Source organism: Lichenostomus cassidix, chromosome 3 (assembly GCF_008360975.1).
Source record: "Lichenostomus cassidix isolate B80296 chromosome 3, HeHo_3.0, whole genome shotgun sequence".
In the NCBI taxonomy this organism is placed as follows: domain Eukaryota; kingdom Metazoa; phylum Chordata; class Aves; order Passeriformes; family Meliphagidae; genus Lichenostomus; species Lichenostomus cassidix.
In genome coordinates this window covers 7,267,095-7,281,926 of record NC_139483.1, presented here as the reverse complement: position 1 = coordinate 7,281,926, position 14,832 = coordinate 7,267,095, and the positions used below count along the sequence as shown (strand labels likewise).

The 14,832-nt window shown below is 36.0% G+C and overlaps 1 protein-coding gene across 11 annotated transcripts in view; it reads left to right on the top strand.

The window, feature by feature from the left end:
• USP34 (ubiquitin specific peptidase 34) overlaps positions 1-14,832 on the top strand; it is a 111,140-nt gene that overhangs the window by 54,463 nt on the left and 41,845 nt on the right. For 6 of the 11 annotated variants that reach the window (XM_085054250.1, XM_085054253.1, XM_085054256.1 and 3 more), the window contains exons 17-35: positions 1,225-1,340; positions 1,424-1,551; positions 2,675-2,764; positions 3,135-3,230; positions 4,342-4,424; positions 5,025-5,179; positions 5,714-5,827; positions 6,521-6,623; positions 6,765-6,924; positions 7,340-7,466; positions 7,564-7,711; positions 9,366-9,466; positions 9,817-10,026; positions 10,643-10,768; positions 11,520-11,642; positions 11,763-11,846; positions 12,192-12,278; positions 13,107-13,307; positions 14,623-14,705. In XM_085054250.1, the coding sequence (XP_084910376.1) occupies positions 1,225-1,340; positions 1,424-1,551; positions 2,675-2,764; positions 3,135-3,230; positions 4,342-4,424; positions 5,025-5,179; positions 5,714-5,827; positions 6,521-6,623; positions 6,765-6,924; positions 7,340-7,466; positions 7,564-7,711; positions 9,366-9,466; positions 9,817-10,026; positions 10,643-10,768; positions 11,520-11,642; positions 11,763-11,846; positions 12,192-12,278; positions 13,107-13,307; positions 14,623-14,705 (2,335 nt within the window). The remainder of the gene's footprint in view (positions 1-1,224; positions 1,341-1,423; positions 1,552-2,674; positions 2,765-3,134; positions 3,231-4,341; positions 4,425-5,024; positions 5,180-5,713; positions 5,828-6,520; positions 6,624-6,764; positions 6,925-7,339; positions 7,467-7,563; positions 7,712-9,365; positions 9,467-9,816; positions 10,027-10,642; positions 10,769-11,519; positions 11,643-11,762; positions 11,847-12,191; positions 12,279-13,106; positions 13,308-14,622; positions 14,706-14,832) is intronic. The other 5 variants (XM_085054258.1, XM_085054257.1, XM_085054254.1 and 2 more) reach the window with 2 other exon arrangements.

The following is a 14,832-nucleotide window of genomic DNA, read 5'->3' as shown; positions in this document are numbered from 1 at the left end:
ATGGGCTCTAGGAGAAGATAATTCTGGAAAAATGACTTAAAATGTAACTTAATACTTTTGGGAGCTTACTGTAAAGGGCATTTTATGCTATTTCATCTTACGCTGCCAAATCTTCTAGTTTACTTCAGGGTGCAATTTAAGATGCTAGCAAAACAGTTTTCAAGAATTATATCATCTTTCCATATGCTATTCTGGCAGCTTTATTTTCTCTTTTACCCTCTTTTTAAACATAATGGAGGGCAAGGTTGATGAAGGTTTCATGTTTTTCTTCACTGATCTGGAAGAACCAAGTTTGCTTTCGTCCAGCAGAGAGCAAACCCAGTGCTGTTTATGTGTTTCCCTAAAACAGTTGAGTTAGAAGTTTTTATGGTAATAATTTCAGCCTGACGTTGAAAATTTGGATTTTTTTTCTACACTGCAGAGTTGAGTAAACTGTTCAGACTTCATAAATCTATGAATCAGCATATTTCTTTCAGTATTTTCCATAGATATTACTTGTCTAACTGAAGATTCAAATTATTGTTTGAGCATAAGGCCTTCAGAGCAGATTATTTTTGACACCCCTAGTTTTGCATGTGCAAATAATTACAGAGTTCTGTGTGCAGTCTGAATTTTCTACTTGTCTTTGCTACTACTTGTAAATAGTATCAAATAGTAGATAAATGAATGGTGCCAGCTGTGGGCACAGAGAGGAAGGAAGATGTCTATCAGTGTTTATGAAAACATGATGGGTTTCTAAAGTCCTGCATTTTGATGCTCTAGCACATATAAAAATGGTGTTTGTTTTTGCTGGTTTTTAGTTGGATGGAGGGAATCATATAGTAGGAGGGGAATTTATTGAAATGTGCTTCTTTTCTGAGTTCCAGCCATGGTGGTTATGCAGATAACTCCCTTTGGACCACAGCACTACAGAAGGGCTTAAGAAATACTTTAATCACAGTATAATGAAATTAAAAAGCAATTGCATCTGTAGTTCTTCAGTGCTGTTTTTAATTGCAATTTGCCATTAGCCAAGAGCAGTGTAAATATTGGCCTAACTGTTGTCTTCTTGTATGGTCTTTCAAGAACCCATATGTGAAAAAAGGCTGCAATTAGTGTGTTGTTGCACTTTGAAATAGCCAAGTTAACAAATAAAATGTGTTGTTGTTTGTGCACTTAGGGAATAATGTTCAATTCAGATGGTTCCTTCTGTTTGTTCACTGATGGTCTTTATTTCTTGGCCAGGACCAGCAGTTCATAAACATCAATATAACAGCAGTGCAGTGACAGACATCAATTTGGATAATGTTTGTAAGAAAGGAAACACCTTGCTGTGGGATCTGGTCCAGGATGAAGATGCAGTAAGTTGAACACCAGAAAACACTATTTTTTAGAAGAAAATAAATACATAATATTCATTGACCTTTCTTTCTGTTTGCTGTAGATTCATCTCTCTGAAGGGTTAATAAATGAGGCAGAGAAGCTGCTCTGTTCCTTGGTGTGCTGGTTCACTGACAGGCAGATTCGAATGAGGTTTATTGAAGGCTGCTTAGAAAATTTAGCAAACAACAGGTAACTTTAATAGTAAATTATCTTTTTTTATGAGTATTTTTGCAACATACTAGAAATTCAAGTTGGCTGTAACTAAGTCATTTCATTTTACAGGAAGACAAGTTAAACTAGACAAAAGCAAACAAATGAAAAGAGTTGCCAAAGTGTTGTGGATGTTTCTGACGCTTTTTTTGTTTTGGTTTGGTTTTTTGGGAGGTTTTTTGTTTTGGGGCCCTGAATTTCTCATTTTGTTGCATTTGTCTGTTCTCCCTTGTGGCAGAGGTTACTGCCTTCCTACCTTTGGTGAAATCAGGTCTGCACCTCAGTCAGTCGAGTGCAAGGTCAGGTGCCTTGGCATAAGCATTTTGAACTAAGTCTTTAGATTTTACACACCAAGTCTGTTGCAGGGTCTGATTTCTGTGAGGAAGTAATTATGTGAGCTCAGATAACTTGTTTTAATACCAGCCAAAGCTGTGAGATTGTACAGTTTGAAGACTGGCAAAAATGAAATTTATTTTCATGATATAAATGACTGCTGGACATCACCTGCTGTGTTATGGTGGTACCTTTTTGTTGAGAACTGTATTTGTGAGATGAGTTACCAGTATACTCAGAGATTAATCTCACTTATGTGTCCAAGGAGTTATGTGTAAAGAATTTGAAGTATATGTAGTTCAGGTTCAGAAAACTTCTTGGTTGACATGATGGGAGATTTCACAAGCACATGAAGGACAGGAGCCTACAGGAAGTATGGAGAGGTCCATTTACAAGGGCCTGGAGTGACAGGTTAAGGGGGAATAGCTTCCAGTGGAGAGTAGGTTTAGACTGGATATGAGGAAAAAATTGATTGTGGAGGTGGTGAGGCACTGGCACAGGTTGCCCAGAGAAGCTGTGGATGCTCCATCCATGGAAGTGTTCAAGACCAGGTTGGATGGGACTTTGAGCAAGCTTGGGATAGTGGAAGGTGTCCCTGCCCATGGCAGGGGTTTTGGAAAGACCTTTAAAGTCTCTTCCAACCCAAACCATTCTGTGATTTACAGAGCTTTCCATTGCTCTGTTTGCCCACATAACCTGAACTTTTAAATGAAATACTTCAATTGTGTAACAATCACATGTTGTCATAATTTCTCTTTTTCTCCCTTAGATCAGTAGTAGTTTCACTTCGCCTACTTCCCAAGCTGTTTGGAACATTTCAGCAGTTTGGGAGCAGCTATGATACACATTGGATAACAATGTAAGTAGGCCCCTGTCCCCAACAGTGGGGACATTTAGGGGCCCTTTGGGGTATAAAAAGCCTTTGAAATTTGAAGGATACACAGTACAGCATTCCTTAGCAGAGCAAGCCACATAGCAGTTTTCATGGTCTTGAAAGGGAGTGTTCTGTCAGTCCTGTGCCTGAAAATAACATTAGGAAACCTTATGGATTGCAAGGAAGAAGAGAGTACAGTACTGGAAAATAGTCCTGAATTCACAGTGGATGGAAAATTGAATGTTTACTTTGGGGTTATGTGTGTGCCATTTTCCTATAACAGCTGTCTGCTTTCTGTGGCTTTTCTGATCTTTTTAAGCAAACCATAATACTTTCTGTCCTTTAATTGCCACAGGTGGGCAGAAAAGGAGCTAAATATGATGAAACTTTTCTTTGATAATTTGGTGCACTACATCCAGGCAGTCAGGGAGGGACGACACAAACATGCACTGTAAGTACACAACTGACTTGGAGTGTTTTATATTCTATGGTTTTAAAGACTTCTGCTTTCTTCTTTTGCTCTTGATGTGTTCTTATAAGTAAATACTTTTTATAGGGTAATTCCTGCTTAGGGAGACAAAGCCTAAGTTGAAAGAAAAAGTTGTAAAAACAACATTTTAAATAGCTCCTTTTTCTTAAAAACCCCACAACTCTTGTGTCATTTTTGGTTGACATCATGTTGAACATTGGTGTAGAAATAAAACATGAAGGTTTAGATATTCAAATTAATTTGAAGTGATTTAATATACTAGAACAATTCAAATGTTTTAGTTTTAAAAGTTGTCATTAGCCTTCGCATTTTTTTTGTTTTAATACATTCATCTGCATTTTCTAATCTGTATGATTAAAATCAGGTGTATATAAACAAGCAATACAATTTCCAGCTCCCTAATCCCAGAGGAACAGACTGTTCATGTTTTGACAGATGTCAAAGTCAATATGGGCACCCACATCTGAAAAATGTTGCTATTTATGGGTCCAATTTAACTTCTTCAAATCTAACTTCACCCTTTATATTAGATGTTGCTTTAGTGAGGCATTACTTAGAAAGGTGGGATCCTTTAAATGCAGGCAAAATGATAAATTGTTCTGCTCCTTTGAACATCAAGCTTTTACTGTATAAATAGAAATAAAGTTAATATTTTTATATAAGTTAGGAAAATATTTTAGCAAAGAATATGTGACATCTGGAATTGGAAATGTAGAATAGAAATGTCAGCATTTTACAAGTTAGGGGGAAAAAGATTTAAGTGTATCCTGCAAGGTGACAATGATACACTTGAATTGGGCTGTAAGACAAAAAACCCCACCCTTGTTCCCCATCTCAAATTTCAACATAAAAAGGTCTTTATTTAGTGACAACTGTTGTATCATTCCACTGTTTGGGGCAGTTCTGCAACATCTCCAGCTGGGGTCTAGTCCATGCACTGAACTAGAAATTCAGAAAGAAACTTACAAGAAACAGTTATTTATGCTTTTGAGAGGCATGTGTTTGAGTAGGAAAGAAATTATGATGATAAACAATTGAATAAACTTCCATTTTTGTCCACATTTACATTTAGATACAGCCACAGTGCAGAAGTTCAGGTTCGTCTTCAATTCCTGACATGTGTGTTTTCAACTCTGGGATCTCCAGATCATTTCAGTGAGTATTTGAGGTTATCTTACCAGAGAAGCACCTCAGATTAAGGCAAAAATACTTTTTAGTAATTCATGTCAGCTTAATATGTTATTTTGAACATACAATTTCTAATAGTCTCTTGACACAGTTTCAAAAGAAAGAGGATTTTTTGGCAAAAGCACAGGACCAACATTGAAGCTCAAATTCTGTTGCAGTTCTGTGAGAACAAATTTTCATGTTCTCTGTGCTTCGGTTTTTTCCAAATAATAGGATTGTAGTAATTACTGGAGGAAGATAATATATTATGTACTTCTGGGCTTTGGTTTATCTCCATAATGTTCCCAAAGATCTTTTACTGGAGTACAGCATTCCCAAAAGGAATAATTCTCTATATTATAATACTGTCAGAAATTAATTTTCTTTATGAAGAAAGAAATGACACTTTTTACAATTGAAGGGAGGAGTTATTTGAGTGGTCTCATTATAGATAGTCAAAGTTGTCATACAATACATTTATATGTCGTGACCTGATATAAATATTCTGATTTTTCAGTGTGTATTCTTGGGCTTTGTGGAATACTTGATGTTATAAAGCAGTAATTAAAAATACTTCCCTAATTGTAGGGTTGAGTTTAGAACAAGTGGACATCCTGTGGCACTGCTTAGTAGAAGATTCTGAATGTTATGATGATGCACTACACTGGTTCTTAAATCAAGTACGGAGTAAAGACCAGCATGCCATGGGTATGGAGACTTACAAGCATCTTTTTTTGGAAAAGGTATGTAGAGAGTTCATTGCAATCTTACAATTCCAGTAAAAGTGTTTGAATCCATATCAACACTTTTTCCAAAGGGCCCCATCCATCCTTTTCAGCAGATGGCGTTACAAAATTGATGGGTTGTGCAATAATTAATGTAGTCTTGTTATTTCCCAAGGTTACACAAGTTTTTGTCTAGTTTTGCACATGTATAAGTTTTTTTGAATGGACATCACATATGCTAACAAATTCTTTTGCTGTTGCTAAGTTAAGCAGCTGATGTTAGAATAATATTTTTCCCCTCTGCATTGTTGCAGTTCAAATCAGTGATAAAGTGAACTGTTTTAAGCCAATTACAGTTGATTTTTTGTGTTGTATCTAAAATGCAGGATGGGATCTTTTGCAGGAACAAATTCTAATTGATCTACGCCATTTGAATATGATTAATAATAACAGTGATTAGTACCAACAGTGGTTATGGAATAAACACCCTGTAATTGCTCTCTGTTCTATCACTGAAAATTTTGCATACTGAAGCACATTCATTTTGTTCAGATGCCACAACTCAAACCTGAAACTATCAGTATGACTGGCCTAAACCTCTTCCAGCATTTGTGTAATTTGGCTCGACTGGCTACAAGTGCTTATGATGGTGGCTCCAACTCCGAGGTAAGCCTGGATTGTTGTTTCTTGCATTTCTTCTCTCTGGCAGGTGTGGATTTTGTCTCTAGGGGCACAGATAGGAAACCACAAAAGAGTGCTGCTTGTTGCCTGCATATTTTTGTGCAGTTTATCATATTTTTATCATAACTGAACTGTATCCACTGTTTTGTTTAACAAATGTGTTTGTAACATTAATGAAGAATATTCAGATTACATTCTATTAGTCATATTTTATTCTGACTAGAAATCTGTTGTAAAATGTGTTTCAATTTATGTGTTATGGGCTTTAGAATTTTTTTATCCATAGAAATTACCTCATAAATAAAATTGTATTCAGAATATATTCTCTGAATTGATTTGAGGCTTTTTTTTTCTTGCAATGAATATCAGTTGTAGTTGTGGGTTTAAGGATTCATTTGAAATGAATCCTTTTCATTTGAAATGAAACTCGTGTTTGTCAAAAATGAAAATTTACTATTCTGAATTTCAGCCAGTTCTTCTCGTGACTTTGAAAATGTTTCTGTGAAACTTAGAATTTTGTGGTATTTGGTGTGTGCAGTGAGATCCTGAGCACAAGAGAAAATGTGATGTTCTTAGTGATTGAGTCAAGAGGCAAATAAAACATGACATATCAGAAAAACCTCACTCTCAGTAAAATATTGAGGCAATGTTTTGTGTGTGTGTTTCCCTTTTGTCAAGCAGTTGTGTGGCATGGACCAGTTCTGGGGCATTGCTTTAAGGGCACAGTCTGGTGATGTCAGTCGAGCAGCCATCCAGTACATCAACTCCTACTACATCAACGGTATCAACTTTCATTTTCATCTTTTTTTTCCCCCTTTAAAGTGTTTCAGATATTACCTAGCACTATCCTTTTTTATTCTTGGTATTAAAATGTGTTGTTGCAAAGCTCTGCCTGTATAATTTACTTGAACTGGTATTACAGGTAAAACTGGTCTGGAAAAAGAACAGGAATTTATTAGCAAGTGTATGGAGAGTCTGATGATAGCTTCAAGTAACCTGGAGCAAGACTCTCATTCAAGCCTGACCATTATTGAAAGAGGGCTCTTAATGCTGAAAACACACCTGGAGGCTTTTAGGAGAAGGTAAAAAATTCTGTTGATATATTTGAATGCAGAATTTCTTTCTGTTCCTCTTATCATAATGATGAGTGTGTTAAGAGTTATTATTATTTAAGGAACGGTTTCTTCATGTAAAGGAAAACCAGTAGGGAATAAATGTAAAAGGTAATACGTGAAATTTAAACAGTTACTAGAGTAGGCCCTTGTTCTTCTGTAAATATGTGTGGATGGGGTTCATGTTTCCCTATCCTCACCAAAGAAACTTCAAAGTTATTTGAAAAATAGCAAGGAGGTCAATAACTTCCTCTTATTTTGAAAAAAAAACAACAAACCAACAACCATTTGCAGTTTTTGTCTTTCCTTTCATTGTTCAGCAAACATTTGTGCTAAATAAGCTTTGACAAAACCACTTTTCCAATGTTTTTACCTGCTTCGTAAGGTTTGCATATCACCTGAGACAGTGGCAGATTGAAGGCACTGGCATCAGCAGTCACTTGAAAGCCCTGAGTGACAAACAGTCGCTACCTCTAAGGATTGTCTGTCAGCCAGCTGGACTTCCTGACAAGGTGAGTTAAAATTCCTTTTCCAGGTACATCCTACCCTGTTAAATGTTAGTAATTCCATAGTGCTCTTGGGAAAATAAAACACCTGTCTTTTTTTCAGATGACTATAGAAATGTATCCCAGTGATCAGGTGGCTGATCTCCGAGCAGAAGTCACACATTGGTATGAAAATTTGCAGAAGGAGCAGATAAATCAGCAAGCACAGCTTCAGGAGTTTGGCCAAAGCAGCCGCAAAGGGGATTTCCCTGGTGAGCTGTTTCTACCTGGACTTTTGCCTTTACAAGGGTTCATTCATTTACAGCTTAAATGATTGGGGGGTGTTTTATATCCCAACTAAGCAAGCATTGTGATTTATATTCTTTAGCTGTAGTTGTAATTAATATCACCCTCACTTCTAATTAATAGCGTTGTTTCTTAAGCACTACAGTATATTTGAAATAGCAAAGAAAATGTACATCTGTCAGAAGTCCTTAAATCTATCCAAGTTCCATGTTCCAATAGGTTTCCCCCCCCATTATTTTTCTTCTTCTTGGTTGAATTAAGTTGTTTTCTGTAAACAGGAGATTCTGTTGCACACAACTTGATAAAGTTCTGTATTTCTGTATACCTTATTCTGTATTTCATCTAATTCACACACTTCTGGCTCTGCCATTGATTCAGAGTTTGAAGCCATAATTGAGATTCATAATTTATACCCTACATACATGTATTCCAGTCAGGTGGGAGATTTTCCTTACTCCTGCAACTGCTTTTTAATTTATGGTCATCCTGTAGCAAAGATGATTCATCATCCTGCTTTGATGCTCCAAATGTGGAATGTCACCATGCTCCTGAGATGGCCATTGCTTGCTTGGGATGGTGAATATGTATCCTGTTGTTGTTCCCTCTTAATGTATTTGTGAGTGAGTGAGAATTCCTGCTTTATCCTTCGGTAGGATGTTTTCTAAATCCTCTTGATGTTACATGTTATAGAATTCTTATCAGTTATTGCTGTTCTGAATGTTACTGTTTTCTAAATTATCTTCTCTATCTCCTTGGTTTTTCTTTCTTATTATAAGCATGAGTTAGCATGCAATGAGTAATTATCTGAACAAATTCTGTCCTTGAATATCTTTCCAATACCATTATTAGTATCTGAACATAAATCAGACTTCTTTTTCATAGTTTAACAGCTTCTAAAAAACGTTTTAATGAGACGCAAGTGAGTAAACCAGATGGAATTTTGGACACCTTAATTACCTTCTTTGTAAAATCCTTTTCCAGCCACTCATCAGAAGCAGTTTTAGTAACGAAATTGTCTTGTCTTCCACCAATTTCAAGCAAATAGCAGAAAACTTTTATTTTTGTTGTAACTGGGATTTTAGAAACACATGGTCATGTTGGGCAAAGCTTGTAAGAAGGGCTTGATTGTCTGCACCAAATGAATTAAATTCTTAATCTTTTAATTATTCAGGTTTCTTGTTCAGTGTTGAGTTCTTTGCAGGGTGTTCTCAGTTTTTCCTTTCTGAAGTGGGTGTGACTTTTTTGGTTCCAGCTTACATTTAAGTAAGATTAATCATTGCTTCTTTGACTTTACCAGAAGTGTGTGGTACAAAGGGATTTTCTTGATGATCACATTTTCCATTATCCTTTTGTGGCATAATGTCATTTACTACAAAATATGGAAGGTGTGGTTAAATTTGTATTATAAACACTTTTCACTGCAAGATTGAGTAATCTGTTCTTGAAAAGGTTATTTCTGAATACATGCAAGTAAATTTAGTTCAATGTAATAACCCATTTTCTTAAGGAAATTACATTAAGTTTTTGCCTCTTTCTGTTTGCTACTGAAGGGTGTACTATTACAACTATGAAATTGAAACCATGGTTCTAGAATTTTGCTGAAGTAAACTTTTATCCTAGGTGGCCTCATGGGACCTGTGAGAATGATTTCATCTGGGCACGAGCTGACAACTGATTATGATGAAAAAACGCTCCATGAGTTGGGGTTTAAGGATATGCAGGTACTGTCAGCATGGAGAGCAGTCACTGGAAACATCTGGCTGTGTGCTGGGCTGGGTGTGATCAATATGTGGGGCTGAGAGCAGCTGGGTGTGATCAATATGTGGGGCTGAGAGCAGCTCAGGGCTGCAGTCTCCCCAGCCTCAGTGGCACAATGAGGTGTGCAGCTACACCATGGATGCCTTAAGTGAAAGCAAATCTAAACTTTATTCATGGCACTTGCTGAAAGCGCTGCAAAGTAAAGATCTGACTGCAAAATAAAAATTTATCTTGAAATTTTCAATTCTAATCCTTGTGAAAGCATCCCATGGCTTATCATAAAACTCTTTGCTCCTTTCTCTCTCTGTTGCAGATGGTGTTTGTGTCCCTGGGTGCCCCCAGGAGAGAACGCAAAGGTGAAGGTGTCCAACTCCCAGCTTCCTGCCTACCTCCTCCTCAGAAGGACAACATTCCAATGCTTTTACTCCTGCAAGAACCTCATCTTACCACCCTTTTTGATTTGCTAGAGATGCTTGCCTCTTTTAAGCCTCCTTCTGGAGAAGTGGCTATGGAAGATAGTGAGGTAATTTAGAGTAATTTTATTAGAACAATTACATTTAAGTTTTATTTAATTGGATCTGGTTTTCCTGTGTAGCCTGCTTTTTGTGTACTCTGTTCAATTGCTAGAGATGTTTATTGTCTGCTTATTCACATATGGTGAAGTCTTTATCATCATTTTTCTTATTTTCTTAGCAATATTGTTCTGATATATTTTAAATGTTCCAAATATTGTTGAGGTTATAAAAATAATTCTTAAGAAACAATATTGATTATTTAAATAGATGTGGTGACTCATAATGAGAATTGGCTTGAAGAAAGGTTTGTAAAGGTTTTATTGTAAAAATTCAAGCTTTGTCTTGTATGCCATCATGAGCTTGTGAGAAATTAATATATAGTAGATTCGAACCAGTAGTTTATTTATAAGTTTTATGTGCATTTAAATATTCCAAAATATGTGCTTTAAAGATCGTGTAAATTAGTTTCTTGCAAGTTGAGACTTCAGCTATCATGCCTTCATTATGGATTTAGTTATTAGATAGGAAACAGCCTTTTAATTAAGGATCAATACATTTTTGAGCATTGAAATCTCATTTTCTCAAAGAAGTTCACAATAAGGATGGTTGTTGTTTGCTTGTCAGAGTGCAAGGTGTGAAGAGCTCCATCTCCATGCAGAAAACTTATCCAGGCGTGTCTGGGAACTGTTAATGCTCCTACCAACGTGCCCTAATATGTTGCAGGCATTCCAGAATATTTCTGATGAGCAGGTGAACAAAGTTTTACATGTTTGTCTTTTTTATGTATGAGTGTTTTAGCATCCAATGTTTTGGTTGAATTTTTCCCAAATAGGAATGTTAAATAGTAAATGTGTTAAGTGTGCTGAAACACAAGTAAACTTAATAAATCTAAAACTAAACAGAGATCTCAGCTTAGCTCCCAAAATTTGTTTTCATCATTTCTTTTCAAAAATTATTTCAAAAATGAAAAGAATAATCAGTACTAATTATCACAATCTTTTGGCTTGAATTCAAAGAGCAGTTTCATCATCTGCAGCCAGGCTTTAACACTATGATTGTTGTCCTAGTGATACTTCTGTACTCTCTAAAATCACAACATGGGTTGGTTGGAAGCCTAGTTGGTTTCTTGTCCTATAGATGAAAATTTGGCCTCTTTGAAAGGGGTTGAAATTACACCCTAACAGATTTTAGATCTTACAGCTCTTTATGCACATATGCATCAATATTTTGGTGGAAGTTACTGTTCAGACTGTAACATTTCCCTTCCTCTAACTTAAAATTGTGTGTATATTAGCATGTAATAATGTTGCATTTTCATTGTTCAGATTGTTAATCATATATAGAAATATGCTTGAAATAGTCTAATTTCAAATAACAGATGAAATTAAACCCCAAATAATTTGTCCATGCCGCTTGGAAAATCCTCACCCTGAATTTTTAGATAGATCAGCATTACATATAATAGTGTTAATTGTTTTCTCTCTTTATTTTATCTCTTAAGGGCAATGATGGCTTTAGCTGGAAGGACCTTCTGCGGATCAAAAGTGCCCATAAACTTTTGTATGCCCTGGAAATTATTGAAGCTTTGGGAAAGCCCAACAGGAGAATCAGACGTGAATCTACGGTAATTTTCTTGCACAGAATATCTGTGTTTCTCTGAACCAAAGTATATATTGGTGATTTATTTTATAATACTATCATTCTTTAGCTGTTTTTACAATTAATTGTTCTTGTTTATCTTTAGGGAAGTTACAGTGATCTTTACCCAGACTCTGATGATTCGAGTGAAGATCAAATAGAAAACAGTAAAAACACATGGAGCTGCAAGGTTTGTTTTTCCTACAGTATTCCATGATACCTAATGCTGTTTTTTAAGAGAGATATAAAGTGAAAACCCATTTAAAACATTATCAATCCTAAAGTTTTTTGTCTCAAATTTAGGGATAACATTTGCAACTTTTTCAGTGTTATCAGGCCTGTAAATTTGCCATAGTAGTGTACAACTGTTAATTTTTTTGTTCACAAAGTATGCAGCTGAATAGTTGATCATTTATTTATTAATTTATAAAGCTTAACTTGGTATCTAACTGATGTTAGTGATCTTTCTGTTACTGATCTTAGTGACATTTCTGTGTTTGCTTTTTCTCACCTTGGTTCCATAATACATTTACAGTTTGTTGCTGCTGGAGGGCTCCAACAGTTACTGGAAATTTTCAATTCTGGAATCCTAGAGCCTAAGGAACAGGAATCATGGACTGTGGTAGGTGTTTATTCACCCTTTCTCTCCAGAAGAACATACTTGCTGTTTGTAAAGACCTTTGAGCCTTTGTTACGGTTTTTTTCTGTTGTGAAATAGATGAATTCTCTAATTGAAACCACCAGAGTCTATGCAGTAGCATCTTTTTTGGAATATTTTACATTCCTGGAAAAGTTTATTTAAAAAAAGAAAGTATATATGTACTTCTGCTTTTTTACGTTTTAAGACCACCCTTCCTCTTTTTCTATGTTCCATGTTTTCTGTGTATTTCTTTGTATTTTGTCCATTCATAAATTTGTAGAACTTAAAATTGTAGAACATGGAATGTTAGAGGGAAGAAACCTGGGCTCTTTCCTTAGCAGTGATTGTGACTGCATTGATATTACTATTGCATATCACACTTCTTAAAAGAAGTCAAAAGTAGCCAAACAAGAACGGAGTACTTTATTTTTGCTCTTTTTTCTGCTTATTTTAGGGAAGGTTGTTACTTGGAAAAATTAGTCTGTATTAAAAGCAGTAATCTGTTAATTATCTTTCCCTCTGAAGAGGCCAAGAAATACCATTTTTCCTTGCTGTCAGTAAGACAATTAACATAGTGGCTGTGGTGTTAATAAAGACACTTTCCAATAATGAGCATGATTATTAGTCACTCTTATATAATGTCTTTTTCCTTATTATTCTATCATTAGTTTGTGCTAAATTCAAGTTACTTCTGGCTGTTTATCCTTCATACCTTGCTGAGGCTTTTCATTTCAAATTTCATTGTGGGCATTGAATTATTTGTAAATAAACCCTTCCAAATGGAAGATTTCATTTTCTTCCCTTTCCCAGTGGCAGCTGGACTGTCTGGCTTGCTTGCTGAAGCTGATCTGCCAGTTTGCAGTGGATCCTTCAGATCTGGACTTGGCTTATCACGATGTCTTTGCCTGGTCTGGGGTAGCAGAGAGCCACAGGAAAAGGACATGGCCAGGCAAATCCAGGAAGACCACGAGTGACCACGTGAAGGGCCTTCATATCCCTCGGCTGACAGAGGTAGGAGACAAACAGAGCCTTTGAGCTTTAGCAAAGGGACTCCTTTTTTACCTCCTTTTGGTAATAAAATTACGTAGTGGAAAAGTTAGTAGTACTAATTGGTAGCAGTGATACTGATTGATACCCTGCTTGTTTTCTAAAGAAGTGATAGTAGCTTTAAACCTGGCAACCAAAAGGTGTTTTGGTGATTGGTGAACACATTAATTGGGAATTCAGAATTTCAGTGCTTTGTCCCTCATTCCTTAGAATTTGTTTGATAAATCAGACCTTTTTTGCAGTAACCTGTTAAAACATGGGCTGTCCCTGTCCTCACTAAATCCATTTTGAATTCCTTTAATAAACACATATTTTACAAATAACTTTATTAGGGATATCTGAGTGAATGTATGGTGAACTTACCTGCAGCTGTAAACCTTCCTGCCAGATTTCTGCATGCTAATTTCCTAAAGCAGTCTAAGCACATGGAATATTTTGGCATCAGGGAAATGTTCACTGTAAATTGACTTTCTTGGGCACAGGACCAGCTGTGACTGCCAGAAAGTGCAGGTCTGAACTCTGAGCTGGAGCCAAACTTCCCATTTGTTATACCTGGAAAGACCTTAACTATTCTAGAAGTATTAGCCCTTTCTGACAAAACAAATCCCTGAATCACCGTGGCTACTGTCATACAGGGAAATTATCAAATGTATTAAATTTTTAAACATGTAAATGCTGCTGTCGGTTTCTCTAGCTGGTTTTAAATTTTTAATTGTCAATTGATTAATATTTTTGATTGCAGTGGATTTGATATTTAAAGATTTAAAGATTTTCTTCAGACTTGGATTTTAAAATTCTGTGTAGTCTGTCAGGTTTGCTAAAGATGAATATTTTAAGTGAATGTGTAGCCAATAAAATGTGTTGATCACAGAGATAGGCAAAATTTATGTGTCCAGCCTCATCCTCAGCCCTGTCTTCTCAAGCCTAAGGTTTTTAAAAGGAAGTGAGTAGTTTATGCTTGAAAAAAAAATACTGTGTTTTTACTGAAAGGATTGAATAAATGATTGGTTTTCCTATTCAGTTGAATTGTCTTTCTTAGAGAATGAAATTTTAGCATCTAGACCTAGTCAGTGAAACATGGGATTTTAGATCTGCTTTAATAAAAACAGTAAAATTGTTAACTGTGAAGATGCTGTGATTTGCCTCTGGCTCTTCCTCCTCTACCCAGGTGGGTTTATTTAGATTCACACAGTGTGTATAATTGAAAAACAGATCAAAAAAGCTTGTTGTTATATTAACTTGTTTTTTTTTTTTTTTCTTTTGACTTCAATTTTTAAAGGTGTTTCTTGTACTTGTCCAGGGAACCAGTTTGATTCAGCGACTTATGTCAGTTGCTTATACATATGACAACTTGGCACCTAGGTACAATATCTTTTTATTTTTGTGATAAAGCTGATCGAGTGTGCGCATTTCCATCGCTGCTTTAGTTCACGAGTGCAGGGCTCTTCCAGCTGTGGTCCCCATTGACAGCCACATCAGAAACTCAAGG